The 25,147-nt window shown below is 43.3% G+C and overlaps 2 protein-coding genes and 1 long non-coding RNA gene across 11 annotated transcripts in view; 1 reads left to right on the plus strand and 2 right to left on the minus strand.

Moving 5' to 3' along the window:
- Positions 1 to 1,472: 1,472 nt before the first annotated feature.
- RAB19 (RAB19, member RAS oncogene family) lies at positions 1,473 to 10,294 on the minus strand. Of its 7 annotated transcripts, none has more exons than XM_079993101.1 (4): positions 10,062 to 10,294; positions 5,280 to 5,503; positions 4,533 to 4,716; positions 1,473 to 2,432 (listed from the first exon to the last, which is right to left on the minus strand). In XM_079993101.1, exons 2-4 carry the CDS (start codon positions 5,472 to 5,474, stop codon positions 2,164 to 2,166), a joined length of 648 nt encoding a protein of 215 aa, XP_079849227.1. In that variant the 5' UTR covers positions 5,475 to 5,503; positions 10,062 to 10,294; the 3' UTR covers positions 1,473 to 2,163. The 7 variants fall into 7 exon arrangements, with proteins under 7 accessions (XP_079849227.1, XP_079849226.1, XP_079849225.1 ...); XM_079993100.1 differs by having other exon boundaries at positions 9,969 to 10,294; XM_079993099.1 differs by having other exon boundaries at positions 9,914 to 10,294.
- A 69-nt stretch (positions 10,295 to 10,363) lies between these two features.
- SLC37A3 (solute carrier family 37 member 3) overlaps positions 10,364 to 25,147 on the plus strand; it is a 35,145-nt gene continuing 20,361 nt past the window's right edge. The window contains exons 1-5 of the mRNA XM_079992752.1: positions 10,364 to 10,469; positions 19,177 to 19,359; positions 20,347 to 20,461; positions 23,793 to 23,885; positions 24,461 to 24,544. Coding sequence (XP_079848878.1) covers positions 19,265 to 19,359; positions 20,347 to 20,461; positions 23,793 to 23,885; positions 24,461 to 24,544 — 387 coding nt within the window. The 5' untranslated portion in view covers positions 10,364 to 10,469; positions 19,177 to 19,264. The remainder of the gene's footprint in view (positions 10,470 to 19,176; positions 19,360 to 20,346; positions 20,462 to 23,792; positions 23,886 to 24,460; positions 24,545 to 25,147) is intronic.
- Positions 19,367 to 24,296, minus strand: LOC307225307. 3 transcript variants are annotated; one of them, XR_013842852.1, is made up of 3 exons: positions 24,021 to 24,296; positions 23,611 to 23,922; positions 19,367 to 19,523 (listed from the first exon to the last, which is right to left on the minus strand). It is a non-coding gene; the product is annotated as an uncharacterized lncRNA (long non-coding RNA). The 3 variants fall into 3 exon arrangements; XR_013842853.1 differs by lacking the exon at positions 19,367 to 19,523 and adding an exon at positions 20,480 to 21,076; XR_013842854.1 differs by lacking the exon at positions 19,367 to 19,523 and adding an exon at positions 21,270 to 22,597 and having other exon boundaries at positions 23,150 to 23,922.

A 25,147-nucleotide genomic window follows, 5' to 3' on the forward strand; every position in this document is an offset into this window, starting at 1 on the left:
AGCTATCCTGTTTATTTGGGGACTTTGCTAATGTGGAAATAATTAGGTGAATACAAGTGGCTGTCACTGTTGCTGGCTAAGAGGGCCTTGAGCTACTCCAGCAATTCTGTGGGGCTCCCTTCATGTGTGGGATAACCAGTCTCATTCTTATTTAACCAACATGCTTAAGTCTTAAGTAATGCATGAAGGGGTTAAGACCATAGAGCAAGATGTCCTGTCAGGCTGTTTCCTTTCACCTAGGGAGGAAGTCTACCTGAGAAGCTCAAGGTGTGAGGTCCGAGCTTATTTCTCCAGTTCAGACCGCATGGCTCTCTCAAGCCACTCTTGAGTTCCTAAACCAATAATTATTACCAATAATAACTTTCACCACCTTGGAACTACGTAAACTAAGTTTTACTGCCTGTGCTGCCTTTCTGACTGATGTATGCAAAAGCATGTGAATCTGACCTTTGGAGAGTCTGTAAGCAAACCATTTTTAACGTACTAAAGAGGCAACTATTTTGGAACTTACATAGAAAGACATATTTTAAAAGTCTAACAGCCTATATTTCCATGCCTTATGTTGCTGCATTGCTTTGTGGTTTTAAATCTCTGCTGGGGTTCTCTCTCCAATGAGTACTTGCCCCAAACTTGGATCTTGCAATCCAGGAATTCTCCTTTCTATATACTTATTTATTCCTGAGGCAACATCATGCAGTGATAAGGGACAGAGATTTCCCTCCCTCATAAGAAGAGACCTCAAGGTCACAGCATGAAGTTGAGACTCCATTGCTTCCGGACAGACAGAAAGGTAAGCACTATTTAACACGTCACTGTATAGAATCCACTGCCACAGGATGTGGTTGTGGCTCCTGTCTTATTTATCCTCCTACATTACTGCATGCAGATGCTCAGTGCATAAGGAGGGCAATGGCTGCATGCAGATGCTCAGTGCATAAGGAAGGCAATGGCTGCTGTATTTCAGGCCCTGTGGGCAAACTTGCTTGAGGCAACTGCCTGGCAAGAGAATGTTACGGCTAAATCACAGGTCACCAATGTGGCTTCTGTGGAACCCACAAAACCCTCCCCCCTTAGTCATGAGGTGCTTAGGGTGATTACCATTTTCTCCCTTAGTAAGTGCATAGGAGGAAGTTGGAAGAGTCGTGTTCTTGCCACTTCCTCTTTCAGATCTATGGGGTTTCCATGACTCAAATTCTACTGAATCCAACTCTCACATCCCACGAAAAGTGAATTGTGTGCAGATGTGCTCTCTTCCACTGGCTCTTTGTGCGGGGGGGGGGGAGGGAGAGAGAAACGACACCCACCGCACTTGCTAAAAACTCCAAATGTGCCACAAGGCCTAAAAAGAGGCCTATGGACCAGATGCCCCCTTAGGCTAAACCAGGGATTTATTTGATAAAACTTGTAGTAGATGTAAAACAATATTACACATAGTTGGAAAACTCTGGTGTAACAACTTCAGTCAATTCAAATTTCCAAAAGGGAACATCATATAAACACTTTTTACTTTGAATTGTTTGCCATCAATCGGAGTGAGGAAAGGAAACAGGCACACAAAAATCCCCCCCTAAACATCTTCATAAAGGCTAGCCATTGATGGCAAGGAGAGGTGGGGAGAATCCTAAGAAAACTGACAAAAAGACCAGTCAACTGCCCTCGATTAATCAAGTTTCTGAGATTGCTACAAAAGCACTGGGCCGCTTGGTAAAGGAGTCATCTGGGATGCAACCATTCAAAGCCATTCTTTTTAACATTTCACTACACGGGCTGCCAATGGCTGTCAATGGCACCACCAATTAGAAGCTAACATATACAAGAAGAGATCGTAGTGACTGGCAAGTAAACTCACCATTATTTTCCACAGCCATTGGTAGAAACAAACAGACACCTGACTGGGCAAAAAATAGTTAACTGTCCACTTAAGCAAATGGTTTCCAATAGACCTTCCTTCTCTTCAACTGAAAAGGTAGCACTGCCAGTCTCAGCCACTGCAACCCGTCAGAACAAAGGGTGGCCTCTGCTTCTGAAGAACGACAGGAAGTCGAAGTTGCCTGGCTGAAATGTTATCAGGGTGGCAAAATGAGGCTAGCAGAGGGATTCTCATAACAAAAGCAGGCCCCAAGGAATCACCCCTGGTTGCTTCTTCTCCTTGAAAGCACCTCATCAACATGAGCAGTTGGACTTCTCATCATCCCAATTAGAAACCACTGGCCTGCTGTCCAGATGGATGGTATCTGAATAGGCAGCCTCGCCATGCAGCTGCAAGGTATTCCTGGCCATCAGCTCTTTAGCCATGAGGATGAAGACTTCATCAACATTCTGGGCCTCTTTGGCGGATGTCTCCAATACAGCAAGGATGCCATGCTTCTCCGCTAGAGTGCAAGCATCTTCAAACAGGACTTGGCGCTTCTCAGCTTCATCTGACTTGTTCCCTTTGAAATGGATTAAGAAGGTTTCAGTGACATTTTGGATACATACATCAAGCAGCGTGGGTCATGGTTTATTTATGTACTTCAGTATGTTTCCGAGCACAGTTCAAAGTGTTGGTGTTGACCTTTAAAGCCCTAAACGGCCTCGGCCCAGTATATCTGAAGGAGCGTCTCCACCCCCATCATTCTGCCCGGACGCTGAGGTCCAGCGCCAAGGGCCTTCTGGCAGTTCCCTCATTGCGAGAAGCAAAGTTACAGGGAACCAGGCAGAGGGCCTTCTCAGTAGTGGCGCCCACCCTGTGGAACGCCTTCCCATCAGATGTCAAAGAGATAAACAACTACCTGACATTCAGAAGACATTCGAAGGGGAGTTTTTAATGTGTGACATCTTAGTGTATTTTTAGTCTTTGTGGAAGCTGCCCAGAGTGGCTGGGGAAATCCAGCCAGATGGGCGGGGTACAAATAATAAATTATTATTATTATTATTATTATTATTATTATTATTCAACCATTTGCGTGCCACTCAACCACAGCTGTCTCTAAGCGGCGTAAAGGAGACATGCTGCAACAAGATTAAAACTGAGTTGTTTGTAGGTTTGCAAGAGGCTCTGTGAAAATAATATCAGAAATATTGTAAAAAAGGGAATAAGAGGGGAGGAGGTTTTTAATAAAAGGCAATATTAGATTAAGAAATGCGGAAGAAGGACTAAAACGGAAGATTTGCAGAAGAGCTGAGGGAACTCCAAAAAATGTATTTGTGAAAAATTGTGTTATGTGTTTTTATATTTTTGTATTGTAAAATGAATAAAAAATAATTCAAAAAAAAAAAAAACACTGAGTTACGACTATCAAATCAAAGTCAGTCCCCCATGATATCCTTGTGAGGAAGCTGGTAAAATATGAGTTGAACGAGGTAACTGTTAGGTGGATTTGTAGTGGTTTGAACCCAAATAGGACTCATTAATGATTTCTTGTCATCCTGGAAAAAAGTGACAAGTGAGGAGCTGCTGCAGGGTTCCCATTTACCTACTCGCAAGTATTATCTCCTAAATTATAACTGGATCCTTAATGCAGTCAGTTGAGTCTATTCTGACAAATGGGAAAGCCAGAAGTGATCACCGGGGCCAAATATCTCTGGTCATAAAAGATCTACATTGGCTGCCAGTACATTTTTGAGCACACTGATTGTGCTGACCTTTAAAGCCCTAAATGGCCTCAGCCCTGTATACCTGAAAGCGGCTCCACCCTCAGCGTTTAGCCCAGACACGGAGGTCCAGCTCTGAGGGCCTTCTGGTGGTTCCCTCACTGCAAGAAGTAAGGTCACAGGGAACCAGGCAGAGGGCCGTTTTTGTAGTCGTGCCCGTCCTATGGAACGCCCACCCATCAGATATCAAACAAATTAACAACTAAACAACTTTCCGAAGACATCAAAAGGCAGTCCTGTATTGGGAAGTTTTTAATGTTTGACGTTTTGCTGTGTTTTTATTATGTTGGAACCCACCCAGAGTGGCTGGGGCAACCCAGCTAGATGGGTGGGGTATAAGTAATAAATTAGTAGTAGGTAAAGGTAAAGGACCCCTGGACAGTTAAGTCCAGTCCAAGGCAACTATGGTGTTGCGGCACTCATCTCACTTTCAGGCTGAGGGATCTAGTTTTTGTCCACAGAGAGCTTTCCAGGTCATGTGGCCAGCATGACAATATACCACTTCTGGTGCAACGGGACACTATGACGGAAACACCATTTACCTTTCCGCTGCAGCGGTACCTGTTAATCTACTTGCACTGGTGTGCTTTCAAACCTCTAGGTTGGCAGAAGCTGGGACAGAGCAATGGGAGCTCACCCCATCACGGGGATTTGAACCCCCAACCTTCCAATCAGCAAGACCAAGAAACTCAGTGGTTTAGACCACCGTGCCACCCATGTCCCTTAGTAGTAGTAGTATCTTTCTGAGCTCATCCATTTCTCTTGGTTCTCTCTTCCTAGTTCAGAAAAAAGGACTATGCATGCTTGCTTCAGCTTTAAAAATAAATTTCAAAATTAAAGACCAAGAAAAAGCAGATGAGTTTAAACTCATCCTATTGGTGGTAGAATTTATCACCTACCAATCAACATCAGGACCAGGTTGGCAGCACCATATTTTTCAATCTCATGAATCCAGTGAGGAATTGACTCAAAAGTAGACCTCCTGGTCATATCGTAGGCAAGAATAGCCCCATGGGCACTGCGATAATAACTCTGGGTTATAGTCTGGAAGCGTTCTTGACCTGCTGTGTCCCACACCTGTATCTGAAAGGTAGAGTGGGGGTTGGGGGGGGGGAGATACAATGAAATAAAATTAACTTTCTCCCAGAGACTGATCATTCAAGTCAACCTAAGTTTACTGAACAGAAAGAGCAGTGAGTTGAAATACAGTCTCCAGACTGCAGTCATATTTATCCACAAACACATTTAGCCCACAGTCAACTTGCAACTATCCCAAGCATTGCCATCAAAATCTCCAGTTGATCACCCTCTTAATCTATTTACACAGTGCAATCCTGTGGGTCTAATCAGAAGTCAGCCCCATGTGCGCTCAAAAGGACTTGCTCTCAGGTAAGCAGGTAGTCTAGGGTTATAGCCTAAATGATGTTTAAGTTGATCAACATGAATTTCATCATTTCCAGAACTTCCATTTATTTCAGCCTCCTTGGGAAATGAAGGTGCCATTTAAGATGCAACAATCAGCTACTGCTGGGGACCTCTGGTCCATGAGTCCATGAGGCCTCCTGTTTGGCCTGTGAGGCTGTTTTGGGCAAGCCATGCCCACCTGCCCACGCCCACCAGTGGAGAAAGGAGACTGTGCCACTCACCTTCACTTTCTTGCTGTCAATCTCCAACGAACGTACCGTGAAGTCCACTCCAATAGTGTTCTGCTGCTTTGCGTGGTATTGCCCAGACTTGAAGCGATGGACCACGCACGTCTTCCCCACGTTAGAGTCTCCAATCAGAATTATCTTGAACAAGTAGTCAAAAGCCTCGTCCATGTCAGAACCGGAGAAAGCCATGATCTTCTGGAGCCCTGAGCGACTTGGCCCTAGAATAGTGTGAGCAAGAATGAGTGCAAAGAACAGCCAGACTCCAAATACCATTTAACTAGTAGTAGGAGCTTATGTTCTTCCTGATCATGTTGTACCACTCAGCAGAGATACTGGGCCCAAAGAGTGTCAGTCTGCTGGCGGAAGTACTTTGCACCAAAACATTTCATCGCTGCACTCCCTCTTCCTACTGTTTGTTTGGCTGTTTATGTATTTATACGCTGCACTTTTATTAAAAAATTAATAAATATCAAGGCAGTATGCAGCATATGAAAATAAAATCAACAGAAAGCCTCCATAAAAACATGAACAAATACCAATCGGTTGAAAAGGGAAAATTCATATTGCAAAGTCCTTTGGAAGTAATATATTATTCAAAAGACATCTGCAAGAAGGGAGCGATGGTTGCTGCCAAACCTCCAGTGGCAGGGAGTCCCACAGGGCCTTCCGCACTAAAGGCTCAGTCAACCAAACCAGAGGAGCATGAGGAAGCACCTGGAGTGCCCCAACAGAGAGATCACTGATCAAGATGGAGCATAAGGAGACAGCCCTTAAGGTACTTTGGTCCCTAGTTGTTATTGTTATCGGCAGCTACTGCTAAAGACAATGGAAAAATTCACCTAACTACTGAGTGGCAAAGGAGTGTGTGGAGTTTGCTAGAGGGCTTTCAGTCTACCTCCAGCAGGTCAGGTTTTCGTAATGACAGGGTTTCAAGTGGCAGCCTGGCTCTGTCCAGTTCAGCCCCATCTTGTTTAGTAATAAACTTGTATAGGCCACTGGAGCAGCGTAACAGGGAAATCATCATACCTTTTTAGGTTTAAAGCTGAAGCTGGCAATGTAGCCTGCAATCCTATCAGGGCTGGCCCTGCCATTAGGAGAGGGAGGCAATCATCTCAGGCAGTAAATGCTGATGGACAGCAGAAGGCAGCCTGCCCCGCTAGCTTCATTCTGAGCCCCTCAGCCATTCCTCTTTGTCAAAATCAAAAAAACTTGCTTTCTCTATTGTTTCTCATTCAGACATCTTTCCATCCATGGCTGAAGACCTTAATTTCCCTAGCTCCCATGTCCCCTTCTAACCCTTAATTAATTACGCCCAACTTTTCAGCATTTCCTACCCACTTACTGAACAAAAAGCAAAACACCAGCATAACACTGGACTACACTTCAGGGTTGTCATACACTACTCTAACTCGCCCCTGCCCTGCAACAAAGTGGGAGTAGCAGCATTGGGCAACCCACACTCTGCATTTAAAGCCCATTCAACACACATTTAAAACACACGCCTTTCCCAAAACCTACACTCCCCAAGATGCTTTGGGGGAATCCATACAGTTGATATGTGTGTTGAATGGGCTTTGAAGGGATGGTGTGCATTTGCTGTCGGCCCACACCTCCAATATGGGTATAATAACAACAACAGACATCATCTGCATTGGCAGGGTAAACTTTAATCCTGCTGCCTGTTATCTTTTGAAATGGAGGTGTTGGGTGTTCTGCATGATGTGCCCACATAAATCTGGGGCCAGGACAAAACAGAGTGATATGCAGTAGATTTGCAAGGGTTTCTGTCTCCCAGTTGTTTAGCAATGGCAATCAAAGATCTAAAATGTCGTGTCTTTTTTTCTTTTCTTTTATATACAGGTCATTCTAGCACATTTTAAAATGCAGCTAGTTTTCAAATTATTGGGTTGGGGTGGGCAGATGGGGGTCCCACTCTCTTAGGTACTGTGTACAAGCAGGGAATTGGGCAGAAGTTGTGGTGATCAGGGTTGAGGCTTGTGGGTTTCATAAAGGCCCCTCTACTTCTCCCCACCCCCGAAATAATTTGAGCATTGGATGCATTTGGTAGGTAGCTCATCCCCCTAAATCACCACTTTATACCTAGTTGCCCCAGCTGACCCCAAACCGCCATTTTGCACCCTCACAGTTGCTTCTCCTCAGGGTTTTTTTATAGTAAAAACTAACAAAGATCACACAAGCCTGAGATCTACTTCTACCTATGCTGGATGAATCACCCGATAGCATGAAGCAACCTCTTTATCATGACACTCTAGAGAAAGCACAATTCATATAATCCACAGTATTAAGAGAGAGGTCAGCTTTTGCTGGGAGAAAAATTAGAACAAGTAGGCACTGCTGTCACAAAGAAGCTATTCTCTCATGGTGAGCAGATATCTTTTTACACCCAAGGACAACAGGTAGAAAGTGTGCATTTATAAGTCATTAGGACTGGTATGAGTGGCAGAGAGAAAGAGCAGTTTTTCCAGCCCACACACTCCTGTATTTTCCCTTCGTAGGTTTATCAGTAACAAAGAGAAACCTTTCTTTCCAGCGCCTGCCCCCTTGCAGAACTGCTTCCTCGTTTATCACAGCGAGCGTAACATCAAAGCCACCATCAGTTCTCCTTTCCACAATTCCTCCTTTCAACTCTTGCTCCAGCAAAAATTTCCCTTCCTCACACCACAGAAGGGACAGTCATTGCTCAATGCAGTAAAACATTAAAACCCTCCACAATATCTTAAAGCAGTAGTAAACCTCGACACCAACTTTTGTTCACCTGTTGTTCACCCTTTTCTCTTACCTGCACGGCCAGGTATAGCTCTCTTTGTATTCCCCTCCCACCTTTCCTGGGCTTGCTTGCAGCCTGATGGGAAATGTAGTCCTACAAGTTCAACGTCTTCAGGCTATTCTGTTTATAAAATGAATCTTACCCAACTCAATCCTTGAGCTTTTCTTTAACTACTTAGTTGGAGCACCAACCCCCAGAGAGGCACTCGTATACAGCCGTATATGAAAGCCACTTCCTAGCTCAGTGCAAAGGAAGTGTTGTATTTCTCTGAATAACATGAATGCTGAAAAGTGAATCATTGTCAGGCAGTCATAAAGAAACCAACAGCAACATTCTGCGCTTGTCCACTAAGAGGTAAGTGCCACTGTTTTTCAAGGGATGGGAGAGCTTACCCCTAGGTAAGTGGATCCAATACAGTGGTACCTCGGGTTACATACGCTTCAGGTTACATACGCTTCAGGTTACAGACTCCGCTAACCCAGAAATAGTGCTTCAGGTTAAGAACTTTGCTTCAGGATGAGAACAGAAATCGTGCTCCGGCGGCATGGCGGCAGCAGGAGGCCACATTAGCTAAAGTGGTGCTTCAGGTTAAGAACAGTTTCAGGTTAAGTACGGACCTCTGGAATGAATTAAGTACTTAACCCGAGGTACCACTGTATAGGATTGCACTACACAAAGAGTTTAAGTCTGCACAACTTTCTCAAACAGTATCAAAAGTGAGAAGCCACTTGTGTTAAAAATACAGAGAAGTAAAGCACAGGCCTGATATCTTAAAAGAAAAAACTCAACTTCCTCCTTAATTAACCAGTCCAATCCTATACATGTTGAGTCAGAATTGCTATTGTAGTCAGTAGCATGTGCTTTCAGGTCCATAGAGCCTTGCTTTGGTAACGATGCTGCTTGCATTATGAAGCCTAATTTACTACTAACATCAAATATGCATCTGGTTTGGCTATAGATTGAAGAATAACAATATTCCCCCTGCAAACTGCACTGAGAATTTTTCTCACACAGCAGTCAAGTAACTGATACAGGTCTCTAGACTCCAAGAGAGAAGCAAGCTGTCAAATAATTAATAAGTTATCCAGAAGAGAACCATTGTTCAAATCTAGCAACAGAAAGAAACTACGATATCCACCTTTTCTTCCTGCTCTGCACATTCTGTGGGTTTTTCCTCATGCCAGCACATACACCTATGGGCGATGCCTTCTGAGGTTCTCACTATCTAAAAATGGACTGAAGCTCTGTCAGGTGGAGGCTGGAGCCATTCCTTTTGCTGCATGTCCATGTCAGGAAAAAGCTGTGCCAGTTGAAATTCTGCCTTTCATATCACTGTTAGGAGCACAGAAGCCTTGCAGGGGTGGGGGAATGGGACTGTGGTATCCCCCTAGGATGAGCTGTTTAATCTCAAAAGGTAAAATCCCTTCAAGCACAATAACTGCAGAAACCGGAAAGAGGTTTTTGTGTGTGTTTTTAACGGTCCATTCACTGGCTCCATTTCCACTCCTATTGGTAAAGATTTCTGTGCAACTGGAAAGTTTGCGCCTCTCAGAGATGCATAGCAGAAGGCAGGCATCCCACAGGTAGAGATGCAGAGATGGAGACAACTTACTTTAAATGTTGTGAGGATCCTATGCTCTTAAATTGGGGGGGGGGGGGTTAATTGGGTTGTTGTTTTTATTTTAATTATGTATTTTGTGGTTTTATATTTTTATCGTATTTTGTGAACCGCCCTGAATGTAACCTCCGGGTATAGCGCGGTATATAAATTCAATAAATAATAACAATAACAATAACAACTTGGTGGATTTCTAAGTGATAGGCAGCTGTTGAAAAGCACAGGAGTTTTTAAAAGTTTGTTGGAAATATATCTCTTGTTAAATGCCTATTCTTACTCCCGAGTAAATGAGCAAGATTTGGAGAGGCGCCCTCGCCCTCCCAGCTTCTGGACAGTAGCAAAATGACGGCCCGATCCAATGCATGTTTACTCGGAAGTCAGTCCCCTTCAGTTCAACGGGGTTTGAGATGGTGGTGGTTGTTTTGTAGTTAATCGCTGCTTTGCTCCCCGAAGGAAACAGGCAAAGGCTTTTCCAGCCTCGCAGGGGCACTGCGCGGCCCGATCCCACGACGCCACAACGCAGCCCATCGAAAGCAACGCGGAGAGCTGCCGGCTCCGGCGGCCGCAGCCTCACAGCCGCCTTCGCGAGCTGAAGCAGCACGGGGCAGCAGGGAGGAGGAGGAGGACTACGACTCCCAGAGTGCACCGCGAGGGTGAGGTGGGCGGGGCCGCGGCCCGAGCTGGCGAGGGAGCGGGAGAGGTGGCGCGCGAGCGGCGCCGGCTCGGAAGAGGAGGCCCTCACGTGACTTCCTGGAAGTTGCCTTGGAAATGCGGGCAGGTGAGCGGTGTTTACGTGGAGGCTCCCGGGGGCTGCGAGGAGGGAAGGGAAGGAACCCCGGCGTGGTCGGGGGACGAGGGCTGGGGGAGGCGAGGCAGGCAGGGGCGGCTCCACTGCCGCTCAAGCCCACGCTCACGGCCGGGTTTGTGAGTTTCTTGAGTCATTGTCCTTGAACGTGATTTTTTAAAATTATTATTATTCGAAAGCAAGGAGGAAAGACTCCCGCTTTCGGGTCAGGCCGGATTCAGACGTGCCCTGGGACACGCGGGTCCGCCTTGCCGTGGCTTCAGCGGGAAATGGCCCGAAGCTGCTGCTTGTTGTGCTGGCCCTGGGTGCCTTTTAACAGCCGCCTCCTGCCACGTAGCCGTTTGAGCAGGTGGACTAGGTTTGCAAGGCATGTTAAGGTTAAGGAGGGAATGCTGTGAGTCAAAAGCCGGAGGAAAGTAAACAAGTCTGGGATTTCTGTATTTATTCTCGAATTAAACAGACAAAAGGGGGTTTTTCGCTTAAGCCTGGTCAGGTTGTAATCCCGCCAGCAATTTACAAGTGTTTCGGTTGGTGTTGGGCATTTATTTCAAGGGAATGTTTTCTGTTATTTGGGGTGGCGAGGAATCAAGAGTACCTCAAGGCTTTCCTGGCAAAAAGGGGCAGCTAATCCTTGGGGTGTTTTAAGACATGTGCAGTCAGTCTTATCTGATCTTTGTTCCCAGATGGGACCAGGAACATTTTGGGGATATTAGCTACTTGCTGGCACCAATCTGGTTCAAGTAATAGTACAAAGATTGGAGATTGGAGGTGCACCGCAGGCCTTTGTGGTTCCTTCCTGCTGCCAACTTCCCTCTTTTGTATGAATTCTTGCCTCCCTTCTTCGGCTTGCTGTAACCATAGTTTTGTTCTTTTCTTATTTTCCCATGCACAGTCACCCCTTGTCTTGTGTAGTATTTTGTCTGATGAAGAACTTGCCACCTTAAAGAAACAAAAAACTTTTTGGTAGTTTCAAATAAAGGTAATGCCACACTGTGGATTTAATAGTTAAGTTGTGCATTGGGGGCTAACTGCAGTGAAGACAACCTGAGACATTGGTTTGCAAGCTGGTACCAAACCATTATTTTACTTAATGGATTGGAAGCAATCCTGTTAGCTTTAACCTCAGTTAACCTTGATGCGGCCATAACATGGAAATATGGTTACAGCAAGCTCTGGAAGGGAGGAGGAAAAATGAGTTGCAGGAGAGCATCTACTGGATAAATATTTCATGTCTTAATCAAGTTAATAAGGCAGTGTGTGATGAGATGGAAGGCAAAACCTTCAAGCTCTTATGAACCCTTCCCAATTTTCATAGGCTGTGGAGCAACATGCTGTAGTGGAGTCGTGCAAATGTGAATCTGTGTTTGATAATGTTTGGTGCCGTACAATTCTCAGAAAAGTATATAGTAGCTTTCCATATAAGTAATGAAGGGGATATTCTTCAGCTGTTGGTTCCTGGCAGAATTTTTGCCTCCTGCAAGCTTTGTGTGCTTGAGAAAATCCAAGCCTAACCCAGTAAGTGCTTTGTGATCGCCAGAACCGCTGAGGCCTTCTGCGTCTTGACTGCTCTTAGCTGGTTGTTTCCAAATGCTCCTGTGTCAAATCTAGCTAATTCCCGCAGCGTCCTGCTGCCAAAGTGAGTAGGAAGCAAAATGGAACTCCTTTAATCAGTCCTACCTAACTCCTTGGTATTCTTTGCTTTTACAGTTTTTCTGTCAATGTTACTGGAGTAGAACTGATTTCAGCAAGGTTCCTCTGTTGACTAGCAAGAGAAGTGACACAGGAAGCTATCGAACTCAATCAGACCATTGGCCCCATCTAGCTCAGTATTGTCTACACAAACTGGCAGCAGCTCTCAGGCAGGGGTCTCTCCCAGCCCTACCCGGTGATGCCAAGAACTGAACCTGAGACCTTCTGTATGTAAGGAATATGCTTTACCACTGAGCCATAGCTCCTCTTCTAAGGACCACCCCCATCTTTCAGAGCGAAGTCAACCTTCACGTTATAATTAGTGGTGACTATCTAGCCCATGCTTCAGAAGCCGAGCCTTCTTTCTCCACCCCGATCTGTTGAGGCTCTTTCTCTCTCCTTTATGGCCCTTGGCTCAGAAGAAGGGAAGCTTAGAAGCTCTGGATTTGTCCCATGATAGCCCTAAAGAGTAGCTCAGACCTGAACAGCACATGTCACCTCAGTAATCCTTAAGAATATTGGGCAAGATGGTGAATCTTTAACAAGAGCTCTGTAAGGTAGGATGATTGTGTTATTTCCGGATTAATGATTTGAGAGGGCACACTGAGGTTGAGAGAACAGTAGTTTGCCTAAGGCAGAGGTGGCTGACCTTTGGCCTTCCAGATGTTGCTGGACTACAACCCCCATCATCTCTGACCATTGAGGGTGATGTAATCCAACATCTGGAGGGCCACAGATCTAGGGGCAGTCTGTGGCTTATCTCCTCCAAGATCTCTTCCTAGCAGCTCATTTTCCTTCTCCCCCTCCCAACTTCTAGGAAAAAATAGCCAACTAAAGGACAGATAAGATAAGCCTAGACAAATAACAGTTGCCTCCTCCAGCTTTCTCCCTGTCTGTCTCTCTCTAGGAGACTCCAGCCATAGGGCAGGGGGTGGTTTTGAAGCTGCTGCGTCTCAAGCAGTGAATGTAATCTGTAGTCAGAGACACAGATGTATTCCAATTTGGGAGTTCTGTTTCTGTGTACAGTACAACATACATGCAAAAGAGAGAGTGGGGACAAGGGTGGATAAAAATCAATGATTTTTAAAAAAATATATTAAATGGTTTTTTTTATTTAAATCAGATTTTTTTTTATTTAAATCGGATTTTTAAAATAAAATGTTTTTGGAGGAAAAATATTTCTAAAGATAGTTTTCTATTTAAGTTATATTATAGTCCAAACCTATTCATCAGGAAATAAGGATTTGTTTTAAGTTTTTCATGTGTGCTAAAACTCAGTCTAAGTTTTGTTTTTTTAAGTTTAACCACATCAGTTAACAAACATGGATACATGTGCTATAATGTTATTGTTTTAGTTAAATAAATTGTTTAAATTGTTATTAAAGAAATGATTATTTTTCTCCTTCCAATAAAGTACAGCAGAAAAGTTCTCCAAATATAAACAGTTAACTTATTAAACCTCACAATAATTTCATAATTATCTATGTATTTCTAATAGTATAACCAAAATTATCTCTGAAAATTTATTATGCCAAAAATGAAACCTTCATCTGGTTGTAAATATTAAGATGATACCAGCAAGAATGAGTCTTTCTGTTAAAAAAAATGATTTAAATCAAGTCTTACTGACTAGTGATTTAAATCGTGATTTAAATCAAATCCACCCTGCTCTGTTGTCCTCAAGATTATGGAAGGTGTTTCTGATCGGGGGAGCCTGCTATATTCATGGGGATTCCCTGCATGATTTAGAGCCCTGCCTGTCCGGAGCCTCCATGAGTTCTTGACTCTTCCCACTTCAAACCTTCAGCCTCTAAGAATTGGAATGTAATGGGGATGGCAGTGGGACAGCGCACTCATCCTTATCTGGGTTACACATTTGCATCTGCTTGCTTTTGGAAACAGAATACAGCATGTGGCCCAGTGCTCCTGTGTTCTCTGCTTTGGTATTGTGGCTGCATTTATTTCAGAGTTTTTATACTCTGTCCTTCCTATAATCAGTAATATAAACTATAAAGCAGAAGAAATTCACTCATCCAGTATAAATACAGCAGTACAAAGCCTTTACTCTAACCAGCCTCGACGTCGGATTCCAAAGGCAAATAAGTTTCCATCTCTTGTGTAGAAATAGCTAGTATCTCAAGTGGGAGGGAGCTCCACAAACAGAGCACAGCTACCAACCATGCCTTGTCTCATATCGCCATCCTGCACTAGGACTTTGGGGCAGATCTTGAGACTCGGGGTGGCAGGTCTTGGGAAAGACATATTACTAATGAGTCCATTGCTTTCACACAGATATACATAAATGTATTTGGCCTCTTATAGTGGTGGGACAGGACCCTAAGTTCATTAATCTTTCAGAGTGCCTCTTCCTATATGAAACTACCCAGATTTTTTAATCTTCATTTGAGGCTCTCCTCCGGGTTCCTTTAGTTGAGATTTCTGCATTGCAGGAGATTGGACTAGATGGCACTTGGGGTCCTTTCGAACTCTACAGTTCAGTGTTTCTTTTTTTTTTTTTTATAATAATTTTTATTAATTTTCCACACAAATAATAAAGCACAATATAAAGCAGTACAACTTCAAACTCATCAGTTCATACCCTTCTTTCTTTGACTTCCCCATACCTCCCCATCCCTGCATCCTTGTTTAATGGTTCTTTAGCAACCCTTAGGTCCATTGTCCTAATTCCCTTTCATAAAAAGAAATTCTTAAATTTTCTGTTTACTGCTGCAATTCTTTACTTCTTACCCCCTGACATCTTAACACTCCTCAATTTTACAATTATTTTTAAGATATATTTTGAATTTCTTCCAGTCCTCTTCCATTGTCTCTTTCCCCTGGTCCCGGATTCTGCCCGTCATCTCGGCCAGTCCCATAAAGTCAATCACCTTTGTTTGCCATTCTTCCAGAGTAGGTAGTTCTTGCGTCTTCCAATACTTTGCCAGTAGAATTCTTGCTGCTGTAGTGGCATACATAAAGAAAATCCTGTCCTTCCTTGACACCACTTGGCCCACCATGCCCAAGAGGAAAGCCTCTGGTTTCTTAGGAAAAGTCCACTTAAGGACCTTCTTAATTTCATTATAGATCATTTCCCAGAAAGCTTTAACCTTTGGGCAGGTCCACCAAAGGTGGTAGAAAGTGCCTTCAGTCTCATTACATTTCCAACACTTATTATTAGGCAAATGATATATTTTTGCAAGCTTGACTGGGGTCATGTACCACCGGTAGATCATTTTCATAATATTTTCTTTTAAGGCATTACATGCAGTAAATTTAATACCGGTGGTCCATAACTGTTCCCAGTCAGCAAACATAATATCATGACCGATATCTTGTGCCCATTTAATCATAGCTGATTTCACCATTTCATCCTGTGTATTCCATTTTAACAGCAAGTTATACATTTTTGATAAGTTCTTAGTATTGGGTTCCAACAATTCTGTTTCTAGTTTTGACTTCTCTTTCTGAAATCCTATTTTCCTGTCCTGTTTAAACGTCTCATTTATCTGATGGTAATGCAACCAGTCTCGAACCTTAGGCTTTAATTTCTCATAACTCTGAAGTTTCACCCTTTCGCCATCGTATTCTAAAATCTCATGATATTTTGGCCATTTAGAATCCATATTAAGCTTTTTTACTTCCCTAGCTTCCATTGGTGACACCCACCTAGGGGTTTTACTTTCCAACAAATCTTTGTATCTAATCCAAACGTTATACAATGCTTTCCTTACAATATGGTTTTTAAAGCTTTTATACACCTTTACCTTGTCGTATCATAAGTATGCATGCCAACCAAAACTATTGTCGTACCCTTCCAGATCCAAAATGTCAGTGTTCTCAAGAAGTAGCCAGTGTTTCAACCAGCAGAAAGCTGCTGATTCATAATAAAGTCTTAAGTCCGGCAGGGCAAACCCCCCTCTATCCTTTGCATCAGTTAAAATCTTAAATTTAATTCTGGGCTTTTTGCCCTGCCAGACAAATTTTGATATGTCTTTCTGCCACCTCTTGAAACAGTCCATCTTGTCCACAATCTGCAACGTCTGGAATAAGAACAGCATTCTAGGCAATACATTCATCTTAATAGTAGCGATTCGGCCTAACAAGGAAAGTTTCAACCTTGACCATATTTCCAGATCCTTTTTAACTTCTGACCAACATTTTTCATAATTATCCTTAAATAAGTTCACATTCTTGGATGTTAAGTTTACCCCCAGGTATTTTACCCTTTTTGTTATTTCCAAGCCTGTTTCATTCTGAAAACTCTCTCTTTCTTCCATTGTTAAATTTTTTTCCAACACTTTCGTTTTTTGTCTATTCAATTTAAAACCTGCTACTCGACCAAATATTTCAATTAGTTCTAATACTCTTTTAGTACTAGTATCTGGCTGTTGCAAGGTCAATACTAGATCATCTGCAAATGCTCTTAATTTATAATGTCTAACTCCGACCTGAACTCCTTTAACCAACTGGTCCTTTCTGATCATATTTAACAAAACCTCCAGGACTGATATAAAAAGCAAAGGGGATATTGGGCAACCCTGTCGTGTACCTTTTTCTATAGGTATTTCTTCTGTTACCACGTTATTTACAATTAATTTGGCCTTTTGTTGAGAATATATTGCACCTATACCGTTTTCAAAACCTTGGCCTACCCCCATCCCTTGGAGATTCTTTTTCATAAAAGTCCAACAAATGTTGTCAAAGGCTTTCTCCGCATCCACAAAAATCAAAACTGCTTTCCTGTTAATGTCAACGTCCAGCAGCTCCAGAATGTCTATAATGTTCCTCACATTGTCTGACATATGTCTACCTGGGAGAAAGCCTGTTTGGTCCTTATGAATCTCTTCTGCCAACACTCTTTTCAATCTTTTTGCCAAAATGTCTGCAAAAATTTTGTAATCCACATTGAGTAAAGATATAGGGCGGTAGTTTTTGACCTGGTTCTTCTCAGTCTCTGTTTTCGGTATAAGTGAGATGAAAGCCTCTTTCCACGATTCAGGTGCCTTTTTCCCCTTCAAAATTTCATTGCAAACTTCCTTCAATGGTTGTATCAGCCGTTCTTTCAACATTTTGTAGTATTTGGCCGTCAGGCCGTCTAGTCCTGGTGATTTTCCCAATTTCATATTTTGAATGGCACCCTCTATTTCTTGTTCTGTTATTTCCTCATTTAAGATCCTTTTACTTTGTTCTGGAATTTTTGGTAAACCGTATTTTCTGATGAATTCTTCTATTTCTTGTTCGTTGATTGGCCCTTGTGCGTATAATTTCTTAAAAAAACTTTGAAAACAATTGTTTATCTCATTGGGTTTGTGGATAATTTTTCCATCCATTTCTAGACTTGTTACAGTATTCATTTTCTGCCTTTTTTTCAATTGCCATGACAGAAGTTTCCCACATTTATCCGCTGATTCAAAAGTTCTTTGTCTCATTTGCTTTATCTTCCATTCTATTTGTTGGTTCATGAGCTCCATGTACTGCATCTGATAAAACTTTATTTCTCTCAAAATCTCATGGGACTTTGGTTTGGACCTCAACTTCTTCTCTCCTTCTTTTATTTTTTCTAAAATTTTTTCCTTCTTCTCATTTTGTTGCTTCCTCTTTATAGAATTTTGTTGAATTAGGAAACCTCGCATCACGGCTTTACTTGCGTCCCAGATTATTCTTTTTTCCACATCTGTTTTCCTGTTGATCTCAAAGTAATCTTTTAATGTTTTAAGGGCCTTCTTGTGGATCTCTTCATCCTTGAATAGGGTGTCATTCATTCTCCATCTAAAGGATCCAGTTGTTGTTAGTTTCATCTCCATCTTCACCGCATTATGGTCGGAGCACGTTTTTGGACATATTTCTACTTTTTTTGTTCTTGACGCCAGACTGCTAGAAATCCAAATTTGGTCTATTCTTGTCCATGTCATTTTTGCTTCAGAGAAAAAAGTTCCCTCTCTCTCTAGAGGATTCTTTGTTCTCCAAATATCAATCAAGTCCATTGTTTCAGTCATTTCGAAAAAGATCTTTGGTAGTCTCCCTTCTTTTGAAATCACTTGTCTCTGTGCTTTATCCATGTTTGTTGAGACAACTCCATTCATGTCTCCCATCATTAGGATTTTATAGTCTAAAAAGTCAACTAATGTCTCATGCAACTTCCTAAAGAATTCGGCCTTCCCTTCATTTGGGGCATAAACTCCCACTACAGTTCAGTGTTTCTAAGGGTTGCAGCAAGAGACAGGGCCTTTACAGTTGTGTTTCCCTGCTTGTGGAATGCTCTCCCTTGTAAGATCCATGTAGCACCATCAATTAACATTCTCTTGGTGCCAGATGAAAACTTCTTCCAGGCATTTGATGGGCTATGATGATTTTGCTGTCTATTGATGTTATTTTCTCTGCTATTCTGTGTTATTGCATCTGTATTATGCATGATTTTTATTGTATTTTCTGGTTTTTCATTGTGCTTTATGCACTTAAAATTTTGCAAGTTATTTGGACACACTCCTGTGTGTAAAGGGACTCATCAGTGGGAGAAAATAATAATTTTCTAAGCTAGTTTTCTCATAAGTAAGTTCCACTGAGTTCTATGAAACTTTTTAATTTTATTTATAAAACAGTTTATATAACACTGCGTCATAAAAAATCTCACATTGATTTACAACAAAATGGAAACATAAAACCAGACAATAAAATCACAAAAAGTTAAAAGCAAGTTAAATGCAAAAAGAAATTGGAAACAAACAGCAATAGACCATTGTGGGAAATGTATTCTTAAATGCCTGCAAAGGCCTGGCAGAACAGAAAAGTTTTCAGCAGAAATTGACACAAAAGGCGCCCGCTGAATATCTATTGGCGGAATGGGCCAATAACACAAAAGGTTTGATTTCTCATCGTCAAACAAACCAGACCATCCGACTCTGGGAATGTCCAAAGACTCTGATGATTGCAATAATAAAATGATTTTGATTATGTTGCCTATGCTTACCTTTTCCTCTTTTTTATTATTAAGGGAGAAAAGAAATGACCTAATCTACGTTCTATCCTGAAAGGGCGAAAGGGGGTTGGGGAGGGGAGTTGGGGAAGCCAGAAGGAGAGCTATGCCTGGAGTTCAGAGGAGGCCGCCTGCAAACAGGACCCTCACGTCGCAGTGCACACACCATCATGTCGCCGTGTTCCTGCTCACGTTCTTCAGGTAGGTTGTTGCAACGGAGTCTACGATAGCCATTTTTGTGGGGTTTGTGGACGGTTGAGCAAGTTGAAGGTGGAGAGACCGTTAAGAAGCTGATTCTGGATGGAGATGCTTGCTTGATATTTGCTTGGATGTTCTAATTCTAGAGCAGGTGTTCTCCTCATTGCCTGTGGTGAGAAATTAGTGGCCCTCTAGAAGTTGCTGGGCTACAACTCCTGTATTCCTGACCACTGACTATGCTGGTTGGGGTCAATGGGAGCAGTACTCTTTACAATAGCAGGAGTGCTACAGGTTCCCAATCCCCTGCCCCAACTCCTCTTCTATTCATTTTAGTTTCTGATTTGGCTTTTGGGAGGTTCTGTTCTTCTACAACGTACATACGAAAAGCAGTCTTCCCAGGACCAGCTTTTAAAATCCTTCCCCACTCTAACCAATGTTGCACTTGCCAGTGACAAGGGAGGGCCAGATTTCATCCAAAATGATCCCTACACAGGAATATAACTCAACAGATTGTCGTCCACATAACCTCCAGGTAAAGGCAGAGATAAACCCGCCTTTAATTATGAAAGCACAACACATAAGGGAGGGCAGTATATCACCCCCCTAAAAGGAAAACCACCCCCAAGGAGATCTCTCCAGGCTTTTGGACTAAAATGAGATATCTAGATGAGGAGGAACTAGGTTTCCGCCAGACAGAACATCCTCCGGAGGAGGCGTCGCAATACAAAGGTCTATGACTACTAATGTGAGCATCTTACATCCACCATCCGAAATCATTGGAATGCCTGGGCAGCTCCCCATGTAAGGATACCACCAGAATAAATGATAACCAGTTGCCACAAAAAATGGCAAACTCCAAAAGTTCTTCAGAAGTGACAAGGGCAGCACCTCTCAGGAAACCAGATAGCAATTCTTGTAGGTATGAGAAAATAACCTGATATTCCTTCTTTCTCTCTCTCTCCCCTCTTCCCCACCCCATAAATTCCCCAGCTACTCTTTGCTCCATGCCTCCCGGAAGACGTTTAGCAATGTCAAGGTCAGCATATCCAACCAGTGGACCCCCTTTCCCCATAACAACACCTCCCCCAGCCTCCAGCCAAATGAGGTAAGTTAGTCATATCCGTCCATTTCAATGGGTTAGGTTTGAATAGGGCTAACCTAGGATATAAAATTCATATTACAGGTCTGCAGGTTGCCCCCAAAAGGGATGCTTTTCTGTCAGGGAGGGGTGGGCCCAGCAGCTATTACTTGTGAAGTGGTAGCTCATCTCGCAAAGTTGGTCACCTGAAAGGGGAAGCTCCCTTCTCCATTGTGGGAGCCAAAACAAATCATCTGTGCTTTCTTTGGGTACCATCCAAGCACTACATCCTGTTGTCACAGGAGAGTGATCTATTGGAGGAAGCTTCCATGGGGCTGATTTCACTCCATTGTGTCTCACGTGACATCTGTATAGGAGCAGTGATGTGAAAGAATGGCTCGGGGGGGGGGGCACACCTTGCTCTCCTGGTTGTGCAAGTCCAGCCTGGTTTCTCAATAAGCAGAATGCACAAGATTTCTGACGTAGGTAATCTTGACTCCATTAAATATTGACTTTGGCCAGTGTTGGATGTATTCATCCAAACCGCCAAAAGCAAGGGAAAGGGAGACTCTGCGACGTTCTCTTTTTCAGCACTGTAGGCTTTCTAAGATTTCACCCAGCTTTGTAGCGTCTGGAATTTTCCTTTCATGGAAGCAAGAGAGGTAAATGACTATTGTCCTTAGCAGCTGCAGCAGCAAAGGCTCTAGGGCAGCGGTTCTCAACCTGTGGGTCCCTAGATGTTGTTGGACTACAAACTCCCATCATCCCTGAGCTCTGGCCTTGCTAGCTAGGGATGATGGGAGTTGTAGTCCAACAACATCTGGGGACCCACAGGTTGAGAACCGCTGCTCTAAGGAAGATCCTATAGAAATGGGGGGGGGGGACTTGCCTCCAGATAAACCTGAATAGGATAACACTATATATATATTTTGTGCCAGCTTCTGTATTCTTGGGTTGCTCCCTTTCCCCCACATTGTGAGTGAGACAGTGGCAGATGTGTATTTTGCCACCCAAATGGGCTCCTTTCTCAGAAGCGGACAAGTACTGTCTGCCAGTCATGGTGTCAGAGCTGTGGAGAACAATGAATAGCTGGGGTGCCACATAACAAAATCTATAAAAGGAGGATTAACACAGTGGAATCACCCCCTTGCTTACAAGGTGGAGGGAGACATTTTTCTCCCCCATGCACATGAAATGGTTGGGGAACATTTTTAGCATGCTTAGAATAGAAGTCAGTCGGGCTGCCAAGAACCAGATCAAATTGCTCTGGGGGCCTAGATTTTACTTACAGGCCAACAGTTGGCCATACCTAACTCGACATAAAACTAAAGTTGGCTGTCTGCAAGTTGCCATAAGGCTGCGATCCTCTGCATTCTTACTCTGGAGTAAGGCAATTGCATTCAGTGATTCTTGAGTAGAAGAAGAAGAGTTTGGATTTGATATCCCACTTTATCACTACCCAAAGGAGTCTCAAAGCGGCTAACATTCTCCTTTCCCTTCCTCCCCCACAACAAACACTCTGTGAGGTGAGTGGGGCTGAGAGGCTTCAGAGAAGTGTGACTAGCCTAAGGTCACCCAGCAGCTGCATGTGGAGGAGCGGGGAAGTGAACCCAGTTCACCAGATTATGAGACTACTGCTCTTAACCACTACACCACACTGGCATGCTCAGGTTGCCTCCCTTTCTGATTCAGGGCAAGTACACACAGCTCCACACTTAACCTATACCCTTGTCCCTTAGTCCTTTCAAAAGGCTGTGTGTGTGTGTGTGTGTGGTAACAATACAATCATTAGCACTCTTGATTTATGCCTTCAGGTAGTGTCAGAAGACTAATGTATCCCTCGCTTTTAGAGATTTGTGCTCCAGACAACCATATGGAAAATGGCTTGGCTGTTTGCAAGTTGTCACTTGGAAGCAGCAATATAATCTGTCATTGCACATTGTTCTGTTTGTAATGGCACAGTAAGGGTCACAAACATGGTGCCTCTGGGCAGAGATGTGCCTACAGAGAGCTTCCTTTGTGCCTTAAAAGCTCCTTCCTCTTTCCCTGCTTAAGTTCATCTTGAAAGAAGTGCTTCCCCCCAAGCCTAATGGTTGCAGTGTATATGTGTGTCTTCCTACAGATTTCAGGTGGGGAGAAAAGCTGATCTCTCCAGTGGGACCTCTCAGCCCACACAGTAGGCCTGAGGAGATTTCACCCCTCCCATATCCAAGAATCTCCTGACGAGTCTGCTGATTCTCCAGAGAGGAGGAGCAGTGTACTGCTTTCTACTTATTCAGCTCCAGCACCAAGTCAGTCAGTCAGTCAGTGTGTCGGAGAGAGAGAGAGACTGAGTGTTAGAGATCGTGTGCAGAGATAAGGTTGCTGCTAAGAGCAGCTGCAGACACTCAGTGCTGCATTCATTTATGCTTAGACCTATTTAGCTCTGTATATAGTTTTGCATTATAGTTGTAGTTATAGAATAAAAGAATATATTCTACAGAGCTGCTCTCCGAGTGGTTTATACACTGCTAGACTCTGCTATACTCTGCTGTGCGACGACTGTATTGTGGAAGTGAATCCGGTGCTCACAACTCCAAGCTGTGAGTCCACAGCACTTTGACCTGTTCCAGTTGAAGAAGGTGGTCTCTGGAAGTGCTACCCAGCTCGCCTAGCCCAGTCGGGGTTGAAGTGCATGAGTCCAGTTGGTGACACTGGCTCAAGGGCGATGCTGACAAGGCCTAGGGGGGATCCCAACACCCCCCCCCATTTTAATTACTGGTATGTTGGGGGGAAGAGAGTGTGCATTGTATTGTGTACATGCGTATGGCAGCTTTGCATGCATGGTGTCTGCAATAGCTTCTCCAGTTTACATATGTGCCCCATGCCCCCAGAGAGTTGATGGTTACATTCAAAAAGTTGTGTTCAAAGTAAAAAGTTGCTTAACATCATGACATGACACAGATCTGGGTCTGCCAACCAATCGACATTCAGTGGAGAACTGCACCAGAATGTCAATGTCCCCCCAAAAACAAAAAAAGTTAAGAGTAAGTATCAAATGTGAAGCAGCCCTTTCTGGGTAATTCCGGGTGGGGTGTGTTTGTACTTTGAAAAGTAAGACAGTATAGGACCTCTTCAGTATAGCCCTTAGGAATGAAAACATTAACATCTTTATCTAAAGTGCAAAAGGGACTGACCTCTAGTGGTGGGAGTCAGTGTTACAGTACTGAGATTGCTTCGTGCTTCTGATGAAGGCTGGGGCATTGAAGATGCGTCGTGCTGGTTATCCCTGGTCATTTTTAAGTTGGTGTTAGGCTCGGTTATCCCATCAGCACATTTGACATCCCTATTTTGGGGTGATTTTTGCTTCTCTCTGCAGCTCTGGAACAATAGCCATATATTTCCCGATACTAGGAAAGCCACACTCTTCCTTGGAACTTTGGACACCATCTTCCTGTTCTCGTATGCTGTGGTGAGTGAAACCTTTTCCCTCATCAAACTCTAAAAGCCTGTCAAGAGAGAGAGAAAGAAGATCACAACCCCCTCAGGTCTGGTGTAGTGTGTGTGTACATTTGTAGGATCTTAAGAACCTAGGAAGTTGCTTTACCCCAAGTGACATCTTTGGTCCATCTGACTCAGTATTGCCTACATGGACTGACAGTAGACTGCCATGGTTTCAGACAGAAGTCCACCTGCCCTTCCTCAAGATGCCGGGGTTGATGCTGGGACATTCTGTGAATAAGGCTGATGCTCCACCACCCATCTACAATCCTTCCCAGTGAATTAAGCTCTGGATCCACCAAATGCTTGTGTGGCTTTGCAGAAGCCAGGGCATGGATGGATTCCTGCCTTCCCTAACTTGGTGCCCTTCAGAGGTTTGAACTCTTCTAGAATACAATATAGAATTCTAGAATACAAGATAGCCTCTTCTAGAATGCAAACCACAAAGAATAGTGCGGTACCTTAAAGCCTACTGTGTTGAAAGCATTCATAGTTCAAAGACTACATCATATTGTTAAATGGTAACATTTTCCTCTCTTTTTTAAGGGTCTTTTTATCAGCGGTATTGTTGGGGATCGTCTGAATATGCGCTGGGTCCTGTCATTCGGCATGTGTTCCTCTGCAGTCGTGGTAAGCTGGGAAATCTCAGCTCGAGTTGGGAAGAGATATGCAGTTCCTACAATACTTGGTTTTTGACATGGAAAATTTCATTGTAGTCAGACTTATTCCTGAGGCAATGAGTTGTCTAGGATTTTCAGCATCTTTTGATTTTGTGTATGGTAAATTTGTATCCTCTGGCCAAGGGGAGTTGTTAGATTCATGAAAAAATCCTCAATACTGCACATGTTCAGATACTGCAAGGCTTCAGCTGGTTAAACACAACCAAGCTAGTAAAGAAAAGACATGAAACCTGACTGCAGTGCATATTGTTCATGCAGGCTTTTGCAAACCCACTCTGGAGTGAGATCTTTTTTGGCCTTTCCAAATTAAGCTGTTTCAACTGGGATCTCAGTTCCATTGCTTGCACATGTCTATATGCTTCATGTCCAGAGATTGGGAAGCACCGGGTTATTATAGCATCTAGAAATAATTGGCTGGAATTACTTGTTTTCAGCCTTAGGAATTAGGTTTACATTCCTTCTGAATGCAGCCTAGATTAATATTGACCTACTAGGTCTGTGTGGCTCACCTGTGTGGTTCTCTTTGTCCTCGACATTCCTCCTTCCTTTTAAA

Source organism: Podarcis cretensis (assembly GCF_951804945.1).
Source record: "Podarcis cretensis genome assembly, chromosome: 10".
Taxonomy (NCBI): domain Eukaryota; kingdom Metazoa; phylum Chordata; class Lepidosauria; order Squamata; family Lacertidae; genus Podarcis; species Podarcis cretensis.